This window comes from Schistocerca cancellata, chromosome 1 (genome assembly GCF_023864275.1).
Source record: "Schistocerca cancellata isolate TAMUIC-IGC-003103 chromosome 1, iqSchCanc2.1, whole genome shotgun sequence".
Taxonomy (NCBI): Eukaryota; Metazoa; Arthropoda; class Insecta; order Orthoptera; family Acrididae; genus Schistocerca; species Schistocerca cancellata.
The window spans coordinates 770,566,948-770,583,105 of NC_064626.1; the positions used below are offsets into that span (position 1 = coordinate 770,566,948).

A 16,158-nucleotide genomic window follows, 5' to 3' on the forward strand; every position below is an offset into this window, starting at 1 on the left:
GCAGATAGTATACCATTGTGTTAACCAAGACTTTAAAGTGATTGAGTGCAACAGGAAACCAGACTTTTCTGTGGAAGACAGACCGCTGTTAACTGACTGTTCATCAAAGCGAACGGATCTTAACGAAGTAATTACCGGAAATCTCTAAGTACCAACGCATCCTAATGATGATGATATTGCATATAACTGTTTGTGAAAGTAATTGAGCGATATGTGCCGTGGATAAGTATGAGCAGTGGTGTACATATCAACGAAAGCAGAGAACAGAATACGACTTATAGATTTAAGGACTAGAAACAGGTGCTTTTATTGCGTCGGTCAGATTCCAAATCCGAGCTCCTTGAGGGTGACCGCCAAACTTCAGAATTATTGTTCATTTCGAATGTTCTGAAAATTAATTTTGTAACGAGGCTTTCTGATTGTGGAAAGTATTTACTTTTGTGATGAATTAACAGATAAGGGAATTGCCTGGTTAAAACAACGGAGTGCTTGAACATCCCTTGTAACTTTCATTTGAGTTACAAAATTAGGTAATTCGGCATGGAACTGACATTTTATGAGTTGGTAGTGCTTGATAGAATGAGATTTCCACAGATTGACACTTCATTGTATTTTCTCGCTGTATCTGTTACAGGAACATCCTCTTATCCAAACTAACGAGGCAAATGTCGCAGACTCTATTTAGAGCTTTGATCAGATTTAGAAAATTAATTGCTTGCCCAGTGAAGATTTTCACATGTGCTTAACTTTCTGTTTCCATCTGTACGCAGCAAGCGTCTTGCGTGAGAGACAATTAAAAGCGAGGAGTCAAGTAACTGCTAGGCATCAACTGCATTTAATGTTGTAATTTGGACTATTTTAGTGTATGACACCGACAATTTTCCGACATGTGCATATATCCGTTCTTTCTTTTGTGATAAACGTGTTAAAAACCAACTATACTGATTCTGTAACAGTTCATGCTGATGGATTACGAATTATTTGCCAAAACTGTTTCACTTTGTTTTTAAGGACTGGAATATTCTGGGTAGCAAAGATTATGGCGCCTCTTTTCTTAAGTTTGAGTTTTTACGTAGTTTTTTGATTTTAGTTACGTAGAAGTAATAATAGTTACTGTTCAAGCACAGTGGCTAAGATTATTTAAGAGCAAGGAGAAACTAAATCGTAGAGACATAATACAAACTTCGTCATAGCGGGACGAGAATGTTTTTTCACAAGTGATTTATAAGTGACGAAAAATTTAGACTCTGAACATTCGAGTTCTCATTCGCATTCTCATGGCATGCCTTCGCTGATTTGATTCTGATTGCAGTTCATTGCTCAATGAATATAAGTGTGTGTTGAGAATGTAATTTGAAAGCAGAGTATTATTCAAAGTCGTGTGTATTATTTGTGCAATTCCAGTAACAATTTAACTTCAAAAACATTGTGAACAAGTTTCATATTTTAAAAATGAGGTTTCTGTGGGAGAGTTTTGATTCGGCTACACCAACATTTGACCATAATATATAATTGAAAAAGTAATCTGCAATACGGCCAAGTATTTTCAGTGACCTTAGTCAAGTACCACAAGCCGAAATCACAGGGAACTTTGGCTTGGAGGGGACCTATTTTATGAAAGACATTTATTAACGTGAATTACGAAATATTACAATGTTTTATCTCATTAGCATTTCACACGAAAGAAAATTTTCTTTTTTCTTTAGTTGCAATACGGGTAAGTCTGTATTATTCTATTGCAATGCCTATGTTGTTTCGACGTACAATGCGATGTCTTTCAGACATACTTGCGTGTCCGAAGGATCGTCAGCTGTATGAAGTACAAGAATTATTTTCGAATATGATACAACTCCAGCTGCACTATTGATTGATGACAATGAAAATTTGTGCCGGACCGTGACTCGAACTCGGATTTCCCACTTCACTCGAGTGGTCGCTGTAAACGCTGCCTCTGCCTGTGCAGACCCAGACTTCCATGTGTCGCCGTTTTGTCTACATCTTATACTGGCACAGTTACCGCGAATCTCTTGCCTTTGTTTATAGTATTTCACGCCTAAAAATATGGCCGCGATTTTAATCATACGTCTCTCCCTGTACGGGATTCGCAGTACCTGTGCCAGTGTAGGATGTAGACAAAACGGTGACACGTGGAAGTTTGAGTCTTTGCAGGGAATGTGTTCGGAGAGCCGAAGTGGTTAAGACTTCGGCTCCCGTAAGGCTGGAATCCGAGTTAGAGTCGTAGTCCGGCATTTATTTTCATTGTCACCATTCAGCTGGAGTTTCACCATATACGGAAATGCGAATGTAATCCTTGTTCGGGTGAGATTGTTTCGTTGGACGTGTTCTGCAACTTTGGCATGCAAGTGCGAGAAGACTGGTAGCTTTATTGTTACTTTATTTGTATTTTGTTGTAGTTAAATGGTCACCAAAATGATCGAACTTTGACTTCTCGACCGTAAGTTCATTGAGCATGGTATATAGCAATCATAGCTTGTTAAAACTCGCACTTCTAAGCATTAGATCTCTAATAATTCTGAAATACTTATAGAATCGTGAATTCCTCCCTTGTGAGTTATTGAATCGTGGCTGGTTGTCGTTTTTCTGTTGGAAATCCATGGCCATTGTGCTTCGGATGACAGTACGGTCGGAAGAACTCTCAAGTGGATTTACAAAACAAATCAGCCATTCTAGCGTACGCATAACAGTACCGCAACTGCAAGCGTCTTACGCGACTCGGCGCATCTTCGTATATCAGCGCAGCGAGAACAGGAGACGTCTTGAAAGGACCGAAAATGTTGTGGTAAGACATGTCTGCACTATATTCCAAAGGCATACGAAACCAACGAGAAGCTACTATGTCCAATAGCAGCAAATATTCTGAACACCAACATTAAATCTGAACCTGTGCAGAGAAATTTATTTCTCATTCTCTTCTGTGATACATCCACATTGTTCTGTTCTATTTATGTTTTGACTTGCTATTTTTTTCATTTTCATAGATTGTCTATTTAATTCCGTACTTTTCACTTCCCGTGATGTTTTCATCTTTCTTTTCATCTGTGATTGGATTGCGACAGTTGTCAGATTCAATTAATGAAAACGGGTACCAATGAATTACGACTTTCGCATAGGCACTCACTTCGCAGTTAGGTCTGCCTCGGTGGTTTTGCGGTTTCGCCTTTTACCGGCCGCAAGGGGCCTTATAATTTACAGCCGCTCCAAGCCCACCATTAAGAGATAACCTAACAAAACAAGCGTGCGGACAACCAGTAATAAAGGCACCTCGCTGAAGTGGGTAACTGCCACTCGTTTTAATTAGGCAGACGTAAAGATAAACGCCTGAAATGCTCTGCCCTGCGCATAAAAGCGCACTCAACATCACAGTTATAACGCGAAGACTCAATCCAGGGACTCATAAAGTAGGTCGTACTGTCTAGAATTAACCGCGAAACTCTTATCCCCCCAATGACTGGTTAAAAAGTGTGTGTGAGAACGCCGTCACACTAAAAAGTAACTGATAAGATTTCTTTAACGTCCACCATCTTACAAAGGACAAAAGTTAGCCACAAAAAACGTGAAATAATTGCCTCGTCACGTGACTTTAAACCAAATAATAGGTGATTATTGAGCCATAAAATTATTGATCAATGATCTTAGAAATGTGCAAATAAAACTCAGTGACCATGACACTGTCAAAATGCCCTTCACAACTTTTTTCACAGAAAGAAGTTTGAGGTACCAAGTGTGCGGATTTTGCGCTACGTTCTGTTGAATTTCTCGATACGTTTTTGTAAGTCGACCATTAAACATACATTGCCAAAACAAGATAATCTTTCCTACCGGAGAAGGGAAAGTGAGCGCTATCTAGCGTTGGTATGTAGGATAAAGTAGACTACGTTGGAATATAGGCTACGTCTGAATATACGAAAATTATGAGAAATGCGTAACGTTTATGAAGGACATTTTGCTGAATATGTAGTATTATGTGACGCTTGAAGTATGTGTAATATGAAAATTAATAAAACAGACAACTGCAGGGACGGATTCCTGACTGAAATTTGGGGAAAAAAGGTCCTTTGAACATGTGTCCGGAAATGGACGGTGTGCGTGCAACGAAATTAAAGCATCGCAGAACACAGTACAGAGCTGCATCGCACCTACGTCCCAACAGATGTTACAGTGACCTCCATGGGATTATCACACAGGATACACATAACCGCGCTCATGTTGAGTGGCCACTTGCCTGGTTCTTATGTATGTCCTGTAGAACCTGGTTCTCCGAATCTAGTGTGCGCACTGTCCGCCGCCTCCCTGTACGTTCGTCTGTCTGAAAGGATTCGTGATCACACAAACGCCCAAAAAGGGCTTGAAATGTTGTTTGATGTGGTTGGTTTCTGAGAGGATATTTATTTGGTATAGCTGTGCTGCCCCTCGCTATTTCCATCTGCTTGGCCGTGCACAAACACAGGTCTGTTACCGACATGACCATTCTGCTGCTTACAGTACGCTGCTTCGATCACACAGCCTGCAACAGACGAGGAACACACGGCACCTGGTCAGAGGAACTGTCATTCGTTAGCGCAGGGTTCCTCCATTTGTAGTCACGAATTCGTTCGTGCAGTTTATCGGTCTTATTAACGTGCATCCTGTATGATGATATGAAACAAGAAGACTAAGATGAAAACTATACAGGCAGTCTTTAGAAAGAAGGTTTTAGAAGAACTAGACATATGCCCTAAGCAAGAACGATAGAAACTTATTATGAAAGCTCATTTCTGTTTACGCACAGTCGGTCTGCTTGCTACATTGGTAACATTAACCCGGCCGAAAGCTGCTCTTCTGACGATATCTAAACATCTAAGTACTCTATCGATCTGATCACAGCTTCCTCTAAATTTGTGTCACTACAGTCGTGGGCGCATTGCCGAGAAAAATCGTTCGTGGATAACAGTTTTGTTAAAAGAAGAGTGAACACCATTTGTTAGATATACTTACCTTCCACAAAGTCAATGAGTGGATGATAGCTGATGCATTGTCAAACAAATTGTTGTTGTTATTGTTGTCTGCTATTACAGTCTCAGTTAAAAGGCGAATACGATCCCTACCAATCTTACGACAGCTGACCTCTTCAGTCGTGGTTTCACTGGAATAGAATTTTTACAGTGCACATTCTTTGAGACAAGTCTGTTGCCTGCGTGACTCAGAAGACAATAAATGGGCTGATTATCGTATTTTGTTCATAATGTGCACATTTGCTGCTCAGAGGGCCAATTCGTGGACTGCGAGGACATCAGCTTCTCGTGTGAAGGTGAACCATTTCAGCTGTCCATTAAGACTGCAGGAGCATTGTCACTCTAACATGAAAACTATATAGAATTCACATGCTCATAGTTGTCAAGAGTTTATTCTGGTCCCAAAGAAAGCGACTTTGAGTTAAGTTTATAACGATGATTACAATATTTTGATAGCACATCTGCATGATCATGGTAACGAAACACAGTTAGTATTTTAGTGTTTCCACTAAGAATCAGATACTGATGGCTGCGTCAGCTAGTCGAATGCGCTCTTACAAGCGTTCCTTCTTACTTGTGCAGGCAGGTCAGTGGATTTTGCTCCGTGTTGCGTAGACTAACCTCAAGCATTCTTCTGTGACGTCACCACGACGGTTGTCGGTTGTATCTTCGATAGTTTATACTGATAGGTTCGAAACTGTTAACTACCCACGAATTCTGGTTTGCGACTCCATTAGACAGTATCACAAACATGCCAAGTACTTCAGTTGCACAATCGTCTGCTGGCGGATTGGATGGATCTGTTTCTGGAAGCAATCACATAATCAGCACTTAGTTAAGAAGTTTCATGAAACTGGCGGCTATTATCACCCAGAATTCGGATTACTCTAGTATGTGAATACAGTCTTCCGTAACAAAATGCTCTCTGTCGCGGCTCGTACTCCCAAGACTGGCTGTTAATACTCCTTAAGCCACAGCCTGCTAAGGTCCCGCTCCATATCCTCTTTTGACAATTCACCAAATTTTAAACTGACGCGAAGTCGTTGTGGAACTTGGTGACGATAGTAATTGACTTCATCACGATCCCCAGAAGGCTTGGAAAGAGAGATGGCCTGGTGAGTCCATGTTGACGGTTACCGTATCGCTCCTTTCAAATCTGCCGGAACGGGAAAAAAGTAGAACCTGTGCACAGGTTAATCACCGGTCAACGTGACATCTTTCTTTGTGATAGTATCAACGATTCAAAGCTTCAGTAATTGGGAACCAATTAACCACTGTTTTATCGTACACACACACTCTCTCTACGATCACTGAATACATCTTCGCACCGACTTGCAGTAGCAAATGTTGCCAACTGTCAAGATTTTCAGTCTCTTTACTTTCTTCTTTGAAGTAAACACAGGTAGAGGCTCCATCTTTTAGCGTTTTGGTCTCAGTTTGATTTGGAAAGTGAAGTTTTTGAGCCAGAACATTACCAATAACTAACCCCGGAAAGATACTTTGTGAAGTTGGCGCTAGAGAAGTTCAGTTAGGACTCCTTCATCCACGTGGTCCAGGCGATTCACGCCTCTCGTAATTTCGCCATTACACGATGTAATTCATTCACGGTCCATAAGGCAAACTTGTCAGACTTGAATCAACTTCCTAAACTCGTATAGTTGTGAAAGTCTTTTGATAACGGTCGCTGTCCGTACGTGACTTGCAAAACAAGGTTAATTCCCATCCTATTGATTGGAGTGCTTCTACTGTCTGATGCATTCAGAAATAGTATCCAAGGCCTGTATGGCATTCTATGCAGCGTTAACAATCTCACTTCACCTCTGAACTGGTTCTTTGTAGCACTCTCAAAAGCTAGTAAACCAGTATTAAATTTGGATGAATATTATGATTTAGCTCCTTCTCGTGTTATCAAGAAGAGCCTCGGTTTTGCGAGTGCAGATAATGCAGTCCGTAAAGTATTATCGGAGTACTATGTACAGACCTTAGTAACCAGTTACTTTCCGCATAGTTTTTATTTTTTTATACCGCCTGGATATCACACACATTGTTTGCAGAAGAGATCTGGTTTGCAGAAGAGATCCGGTTTGCCAAAAAGAGATCTGATAGTTAACTTACAGGGCCGAAGGTTAGCAGTGGGATTCCTTCTTCTTTCTATTGCTTTTTATTTAACTATCTGTAGGAAATATGTAATAAACATAGACATGACACCTTCCCCGCAGGTAAATATACGGAGTGGCTCACAGGAAATAGTACATTTTAATTTGGTTATTATTAACTGTTGCGTATATTTACGCCAGTGTAGCTTGTATACTATCTGATTAAAAGTATCCACGTCTAACGTGTATTAATAAGTGGTGTGCCACTCTTCGGCTTTATGATGGTTTGAACTCTGCTGACGACGCTTTCAATGAGGAGGTGACTGAATGTCTGTGGAAAGCTGGTAGCTCGTTCTTTCTCAAGAGCTAAAACTACACAAGGTAGTCACGTTGAACGCTGGGATCCTCTGCGAAGTCGACGTTCTAACTCCTCCCAAAGGCCAATCCATTTCAGGAATGCTATCGTCCATCATCCATTGCTTCTTAGATGGTGGTTTCGGATAGGGATCATTGTCATGCTGATACATCTCCGAGCAGTTCCTCTTCTGTACACAGTGTACAATGCTGTAAAATGTGTTCATATTGTTCAGAATTTAGCGATTTCTTAAGCGCAAAAGGGAACCACACCCGAACTATGAATAACTCCCCCGTACCGTAACACCATCTACTCCGTACGTCACTGTTGCCACTGCACATGATTGCAGGTAACTTTCTCCAAGAATTTGCCAAACACAAATCCTTTCACCGGATTGCCACAGGGTGTAGCACGGTTCATCACTCCAAATCACTCGTTTCCGGTCATCCACTCTCCAGTTGCTCCGATGTTTACACCACCTCAAGCGTCGCTTAGTGTTGACTACAGAAATATGTGGCTTATGAGGAGCTGCTTGATCATTGTACCCTGTTCTTTCTAACTCTATACGCACACTCATTGTGTTAGTTCGACTACTGATAGCACTTTGGGACTCTTGAGTGAGTGCTTCCGCTGTGATTTTTGTACAACCAGCCTGCACATTACTCGACGGTCACTTCCTATCAGTGCATGAAGTCTGCCCTGTTTTGGTTCAGCTGTGGTTCTTCCTTCGCTCTCCACTTCACAATCACGTGATGGCACTTGGCCAGCTTTAGAAGGGTTGAAATGCGCCTAATGGATTTGTCACTCAGGTGACATCCAGTGACTACACCATGTTCCAATTCACTATGCTGCCGTGCGATCAACTGTTAGTGCTTATCTGTTGACAACACAGTACTCACTGCCTCCTTGTGCATTGGCGGGTCCGCTTCTCGTGTTATTTATCGGTCAGTTCCGCATTACATAGTCGTGTCCATATACTTGTGGATCAGATAGTGTAGGTAACATTTACACACATTTTGTCATTCCCGAGAAGTCGAACACAAATTTATTTCTTAAAAAGTGTATCAGACAAATGGCTTCCATCATTGGTGCTGCATTGCTGTAGAAATTCGCGGAAGCTCCTCATTGCATTCGCGATCATTTCCGGAGAAATGGCCTCTCGGACTGTGGCTTTAAACTCTTCAGTGTTTTTGAGCCAACGCGAATGTCTTTGTTGCCGAAATGAAGCTACAGGAAAAAAAACCAGAGGCTGAAAGAACAGGTGATACTGCTGGCTAAGGGGTATCACCGATTTCACATTTGACCATTGGTGTCTGACGTGGAGTGGTGTCAATGATGGTGGCTGCAAGGCATTTCGTCGTAGCAGTAGTTGTTGTTTAACTCTAGTGAAGCAGCTTAAAGAGGATCTAGTGCAGGAGAAAGCCATCATCCCTCTTGAAACATCGTTGTTTCGAAATGCGTGAGAAAATTCTTCTCCAAACAATTTCATGTTCTTTATTTTCTTGTTTCCTTTCTAGCCGCGCGTTTGCGAAAGGAAATTCGCACTACCACCGTAATCGTGTTTTTGGGGATGCAGCATCTGCGGCACTGTTATTTGCCATACTAAGATTCAGAAGAGAAAACCTCTGATAAAATAGGTCCGCCAACAATCTGTGCTCAACTTAGCGTAGTCCAGGGCAGACGTTAAATTTTCAGAGCAAATGATCCCTAACTGATGCGCCGATGGCTGTTGTTTGGTGCAGAAAATCCGTGCGATCAGCTGTTACTCGTCTCATTCATGGAATTATCGTTCTAATTACGACGGTTTCACACGCTGTGTTTGATGTACGCAGAATACCATATTCTGACGTGAGGTTTAGATACGGACGCGAGGGTTGCTGGCACAGTTACATAGATCTGAAGAGAAACATAGATCTGTGATCGAAACTAGTCATGTATGAAAAAAAGTGCATCTAGGACTGAGAAAGAAACGACGTATTAATTTTTTTTAGGTGTGTTTCAACCCTCAATCGGTTTTGTGGCGTACGAGGATACCCCTCTTACATTTCAATGCGCATGACGCCGGAATTTTCCGTACTGAGCACTTCTGCTTCTCAGTGGCTTTAGTTCAGTCCGTTATGAGCGTTTGTAATGATCAGTCATTGTTGCGAGCTGCTGTTAATATGTCTTGGTAAGTAGAATAGGTTGCTGGCAGTATGACGTGACCCAACCACACAGTTTACGTTACGAACTCTGTAATTTTAAACGCTTTGTATTTTGTATTAATTACGGAAATATCGCTCGGCATAGCTAACAACGATAGAGTGGGTGTTTCAGATCCAAATTTTGAGGCCCTTTTCACTCACTGGTTACACGAGGTGCAATATATTGAAGACAGTGATGCTGAAGCTGGCAACGAAAGTGATCCTGAATGTAACAGTGAACACGATACATAATCTGACGTGAATGCATCAGATATTGACGAGTTTGCGAAACAACAAAACAGAATACTTTCTATGAGCAGAGGAACCTAAGATAAATGTTCGATTGTCATTGCGTTGCCCAGTTCCCAGTGAGGCCTTGCGTTCTTCAGTGCAGAATTTTGTCCAGTGAAACGGAAGAGGTGTTACCTGTGTCCTCAGTCGTCGGATAAGACGACTGAAGCGGTCTATATAAACTGCAAACACCATATTTGTGCTTCCTGCAGGCGCTCAGTCGGTTTCGAGTGTGTGGATGAATGAAAATCTGCTCAGGTTCAGGGTTTGTGAAATCACCTTCAGATGAAGCTTACCTGATTACTCTTTGTTTTGCTTTATGTTTTACACTATTGGACATAAATGCACTGCTTTGAATTACCAATTATAAGTTTCTAAAATGAAATTTTTCACTCTACAGCGGAGTGTGCGCTGATATGAAACTTCCTGGCAGATTAAAACTGTATGCCGGACGGAGACTCAAACTCGGAACCTTTGCCTTTCGCGGGCAAGTGCTCTACCAACGGAGCTACCCAAGCACGACTCACGACCCGTCCTGACAGCTTTAATTCCGCCAGTACCTCGTCTCCTACCTTCCAAACGGAAGAGGTGTTACTTGTGTCCACAATCGTCTCCTTGCACGAGAGCTTCTGTGAAGTTTGGAAGGTAGGAGACGAGGTACTGGCGGAATTAAAGCTGTGAGGACGGGGCGTGAGTCGTGCTTGGGTAGCTCAGTTGGTAGAGCACTTGCCCGCGAAAGGCAAAGGTCCCGAGTTCGACTCTCGGCCCGGCACACAGTTTTAATCTGCCAGGAATTTTCACCAATTATATGATTTAAAGTGTTTTGTTTTTCAATAGTTAACAGATATATCGAAGTGTAAGAATGGTGCGGTAACGAGATAGTAATTTTTAAATAGGACATTGTTATGTTTTGATTTTGTAAAGCTGTTTTGATGTCAGTAAATACCAAATGATAGCGGAAACAGCCTGTATTGATTACTTTGTATTTCTGTCCAAATGCTTGCCTAGAAAATGCAGTAAGGAGCAGGGGCAGGTAAATACCCCAGGAGACAGTTTATTTCAGAAATGCGTGAGCGAGACATGTAGCGCAATTGCGCTAGCGGAAATTACCCACTGAGGCAGAATAGTGCGCGCGGAAGATACCCTCGTAAGGGGTTAATGACGTATAAACTGCTTTGGTCTAAAAGGAAAAAGGTCGATAGCCGTCCTGTGTGCTCTGTAAAAAACTTAAAACTGATCAGAGCGAGTGCAGCTCTAGTCTGCTCCTTGTCGGATCTGCGCTATGGACAGACTACCGTAACGAGCAGGTGTGCAGTGCGAACCGGGAAACTGCTATTTCCTAGAAATATGAGGGGTGACTCGTGTGCTCTTGTGGCCGGTGCGGCGCGGCGTGGCGCGGGCAGTTTTTGCGCTGGGCCCGCGGCGGCCGGCAGAGACAGGCAGGCGGCGTCCGCAGTGACACGGCCACGCTATTGGCCGGGGGGCGGGGCCAGGTGGCGGCGGCGGCGGCGGCGGCGACCCGCGGCCGGCGCGCCTCCCTGCCGGAGGCCGAGCTGCTTCAGTCTGACGCTCCGTATTTGTTTATTCTTCAGCAGCGGTCAAGATATGAGCTTCCCATGCAGGTGTGTGTGTGTGTGTGTGTGTGTGTGTGTGTGTGTGTGTGTGTGTGTGTCAGTCTTTGCGGCAAGATTTATAATTCAAATGTTGATACGCAATAAGGGCGTTGATGATCAAGCCGCTGAGCGCTCTAGCTCCAACATCATAATCTTCTCACTAGCACTTACACTCCGCTGTTGTTTATTTCGAAGCACAGCATCACCGGAGCTTAAGTTGTTAGCGTACCTTTCTAACATTTCAATGACGGAACTTCCAAATGAAATTTACGCTTTTATGTGTATATGTATTTCAGTGATGCTGCAAATGTAACTGCTGTCAAAAATAACCTGCCAACCTGTCTGTACAACTGCTTCAGTGCTCGTAACCGCCCAAGTAAACCGTACAAGAGTGTGTCACTGTTCAAATGGTTATGGTTCTGAGCACTATGGGACTTAACATCTGAGGTCATCACTTCTCTAGAACTTAGGACTACTTAAACCTAACTAACCTAAGGACATCACAAACACCCATGCCCGAGGCAGGATTTGAACCTGCGACCGTAGCGGCCGCGCGGTTCCAGACTGAAGCGCCTAGAACCGCTCGGCCACACGGGCCGGCAGTGTGTCACTGTATCAAAGTTTATAATACACCACCTAAACAACAGCCCAGGTGATAATGCACGCACCACGTACATTCAATTTTTAACTGTAAAAATAACGATCAATGTAGTTAATGCAGGGCATTGATACGCGCGTGAATGAACACAGCTTGTATTTTGAAGTCAAAATTTTTCGATACCTCTGCTCTGCTGTTCTGTGTATCGACATTTTATTAAGAACAGCTTCATATCTGCCGACAAACAAAATATAGGAAAGAGGTACGGCTACAGTCTAATACTCTGTCGATAGCGATCAGTTTCTGGTAGGGAAGAGTTCATTGAATGTACCATCCCGAAATTTGGCTCCCGCGTTTCAGAGGTATCGCCGGAAAGTTAAATCGGATTGGGAGAACATTTATTTGAGCGCCATTTCTAATATATGCCATTCAGATGCCTTAACCACTGGTTTACCTCGCTAGCACGAAAGGGAAAAAGTTTAGATAGCTTCAATATGCGTACTGCGTTAGCGATGTGTGTATCCAACTTTTATCCATTCAGTTTATTTACATCACTGTCAACGTTGTCTACACTTCTGTGTCTTGAAAACATAATTATTTAAAATATTGAACATTACCAATCGAATCAAAGGAGCCGATTTTTTCTTAAAGTAAATGACACAAAAAGAAAGTTTTTAATTGCCCTTGTGAAGTGGTAAGCAAGAGGAACTGCAACTACATGTATGTAATAATCATACTCTTGTCAAACTGGAACGCCGAAATAAGGTGATCGAGAGTACAACAGGTGCTAAATAAAAGGAAGATCTATGGGAAACACGGGAAATACTAATCACTGTTTGTCCGTGCGATCTATTCCGTGTTGTATCTTCGAATGATCTGTTAATATCCTTCAGTTCGCCTTCTTCGTAGTTCGTTACCAGCCACGTTACATGGTTTAATAAATGGGCAGCATGAACGCTGCTAATACCATTGAATTAAGTGGTCAGTTTCACATGCAACTGTAACTTATTTATACTATACTTTTTTATAGTGAAGCATAATACTCTATCCTAAGCATTGAGTTAGTCATAATAAAAGACATTGTAACTGCTTGGAGAGTCTGTTTATGTGCCGCACACACTCGTATAGACTACAGAAAATTATGACATAAAAGCAAATGAAAACTCGACTTGCTGTGACTCGATCTTGAAACGTATCAAGGTCATGCGACACATAACACACTGTTTATATAATCATTTAAAAGCGGAATATAAACTTTCTAAGACATAGAGCGCAAAATAGAAACAACGCAATCTTTCTTTGTTGCATTAACAATGGAGACTCAATCGATTGTCAATCAGTAGCTTGTAACGATAAAAAAGAACTATTCAGTATAACCAGCTTTTGCAAGGCTTATAGTCTGCATTATGTAATAATATTTCGTCCAAAAAGAAATAACAACCGAGCGAGGTGGCGCAGTGGCTAGCACACTGGACTCGCATTCGGGAGGACGACGGTTCAATCCCGCGTCCGGCCATCCTGATTTAGGTTTTCCTTGATTTCCCTAAATCGCTCCAGGCAAATGCCGGGATGGTTCCTTTGAAAGGGCACGGCCGACTTCCTTCCCCGTCCTTACTTAATCCGATGAGACCGATGACCTCGCTGTCTGGTCTTCCCCAAACAACCCAACCCCAAAGAAATAACAAAGAAGTTATAATCCAGCAACTGAAAATGTCTATCAAGTGCCTCCAGCAAAGAAAGACGAGATAAGCAAAAGAAAAAAAAATTACTGACTAACTAAACAGTCATAAAAACCACGAAGGAAAATTACTGATGTGATGATTAATGTTTACGTGGTAATTGCATTTTTTGGTAAAAGTTACCAGTCTCTACACTAATAGTAATAATCCCATACGAGAACGACATGGTGTAAGAGACGATCGTGATGAAGAAATTAGTCACCGTGGAATCTCATCCACCGACTTCCTATGAAGGATAGAGATTGAGTCTCGGTAGTGTAGAACAAACAACGAAAGGGGACCTCCAAAAGTAGGAAAAGAGCTTATGCACGAATTTACATTTCCCGATTACTATGTCGCTGGTGTGACAGCTGTCTATGGTTCAGAACAACTTCTAAAAAATCCGAGCTTCAATTGCAGCTGCTTGAAGAAGATAATGCAACGCATCGATCTTCCACCGTTCGTGCAATGTGAGTTTGACTAAGGGAACATCTGTGTAATGTATCGTCCGTATTTACTTTGTTCGGTGGGATTGCAAATGCTCTATTGCGAGAGCTACTGAATCAAAATTGCCCGTAACTACTTCTGTAACTCCACTGTTACAAGGAAGTAGTAAAAGGTTTAGAGAGTCTTACATATGTTTTTATTAAAGTTGCAACGCCACTACTAATATGGAGCTAATAGCGCAAAAGAGGAATCTGTTAACATCTGATGTAAATTTAAATGTTAGGAAGTTTCTTCTGAAGATATTTATCTAGGGCGTAGCCTCTTGCGAAGGTGAAATGTGGATGACAAGCACTTCATACAAGAAGAGAATGGAAGCGTTTGTAATACGGTGCTATAGAAGAATGCTGAAGATTAAGTGGGTAGATAAAATAACAAATGAGCAGGTACTGAATCACTTTGGGGAAAACTAAATTTATGGCACAATTTGACTAAAAGAAGGAAGCGTTTAGTAGGACATCCTAAGTCTTCAAGGAATGTTAGTTTGGTAATGGAGGGTGGCTTACACACTACTTAATCTAATTTAACCTAACTTACGCTAAGAACAACACACACTCCCATGACCGAGGAAGGACTCGAACCTCCGATGGGGGGAGCCGCGAGAATCGTGGCAATACGCCTGAGACCGCGCGGCGAGGGAGGCTTGGAGTGTAGCAGTTGTGGCGGGAGGGCAGGGAATGAGTATACTGTGGAGAGACTTGCACAGGACAACGTAGCATGGAGAGCTGCATCAAGAGAGTCATCGGACTGGAGGCGAGAACAACTGTGAAGCGTACAGAGTGTTCTATGAAACTGGTAACTACTGTATTTATTTTATTGCACTGTATTAATAGTTATCAGTAGAATAGCGGTAGCTATAGTAGATTCTCAGATTCCAGTTTACAAAAACCGTTCAACAAAAATATATCGTACAGTGCAGGTGGATTCTTCCAGAAAGGAAGTTGGAAAAGTGTCTACTCCATCTCGTTGTTCCGCGCAGTAGGAAGCAGCCCAACATCAGACAGCAGTTCCGCAAAAACAGCACAACTGTTTCGATGTCAATAGGACAAAAGAATTCATTTGCTGACTTATAAAGTTTTGTTTATGTTGTTCAGCGGGGTAGCGCAGTGGTTAGCATATTGGACCGGCGTTCGGGAGGACGACGGTTCAGACCCGCATTCGGCCATCCTAATTTAGGTTTTATGTGATTTCCCTAAATTACTTGAGGCAAATGCCGGGATGGGTGCATCAAAAGGACACGGCCCCTTTCCTTCTCCATCTTTCCCTAATCTGAGCTTGTGCTCCGTCTCTAATGACTTCGTTGTCGACGGGACGTTAAACACTAATCTCCGCCTCCTTGTCATTTCGGCTGTTAGAAACAACACATAAGATAATCTTTTTCCTAATATTGGTGCTTGTTGTAAGCCACCGCCATACCGAGAAAGTTTGACCAAATCTGGAAATAGAAGACATGTGATCAGTGAATATGACGTGAGATAAATATGAACAACCGTTTGAAGATGAACCTGTCGGTTCGCAACTTCTTATTGCTATCTGCTTTTATACATGGAATAATTAACAGTTTTTTTTTGTTTACTGGTGTTACTTTATTTTAAAATCTACCTATATTATCACATATCCACGTTTTCATACTGTTCATTTTTAGGAAATTTCTTTGTGCAATTTTTCTCGATTGACATGTTATGGGAGCCTATTACTGTAGAATTAAGACATTTTATTTGGATCTAGTTCAGTAATAACATGCACTACTTCATTGAAGGGTGATTTAAGAATGCCCGAGAACGTGAA

General features: G+C 42.0%; 1 protein-coding gene across 1 annotated transcript in view; it reads left to right on the plus strand.

Moving 5' to 3' along the window:
* Positions 1-16,158, plus strand: part of LOC126101536 (uncharacterized) — a 172,513-nt gene that overhangs the window by 26,039 nt on the left and 130,316 nt on the right. The window contains exon 2 of the mRNA XM_049912212.1: positions 11,371-11,559. Coding sequence (XP_049768169.1) covers positions 11,371-11,559 — 189 coding nt within the window. The remainder of the gene's footprint in view (positions 1-11,370; positions 11,560-16,158) is intronic.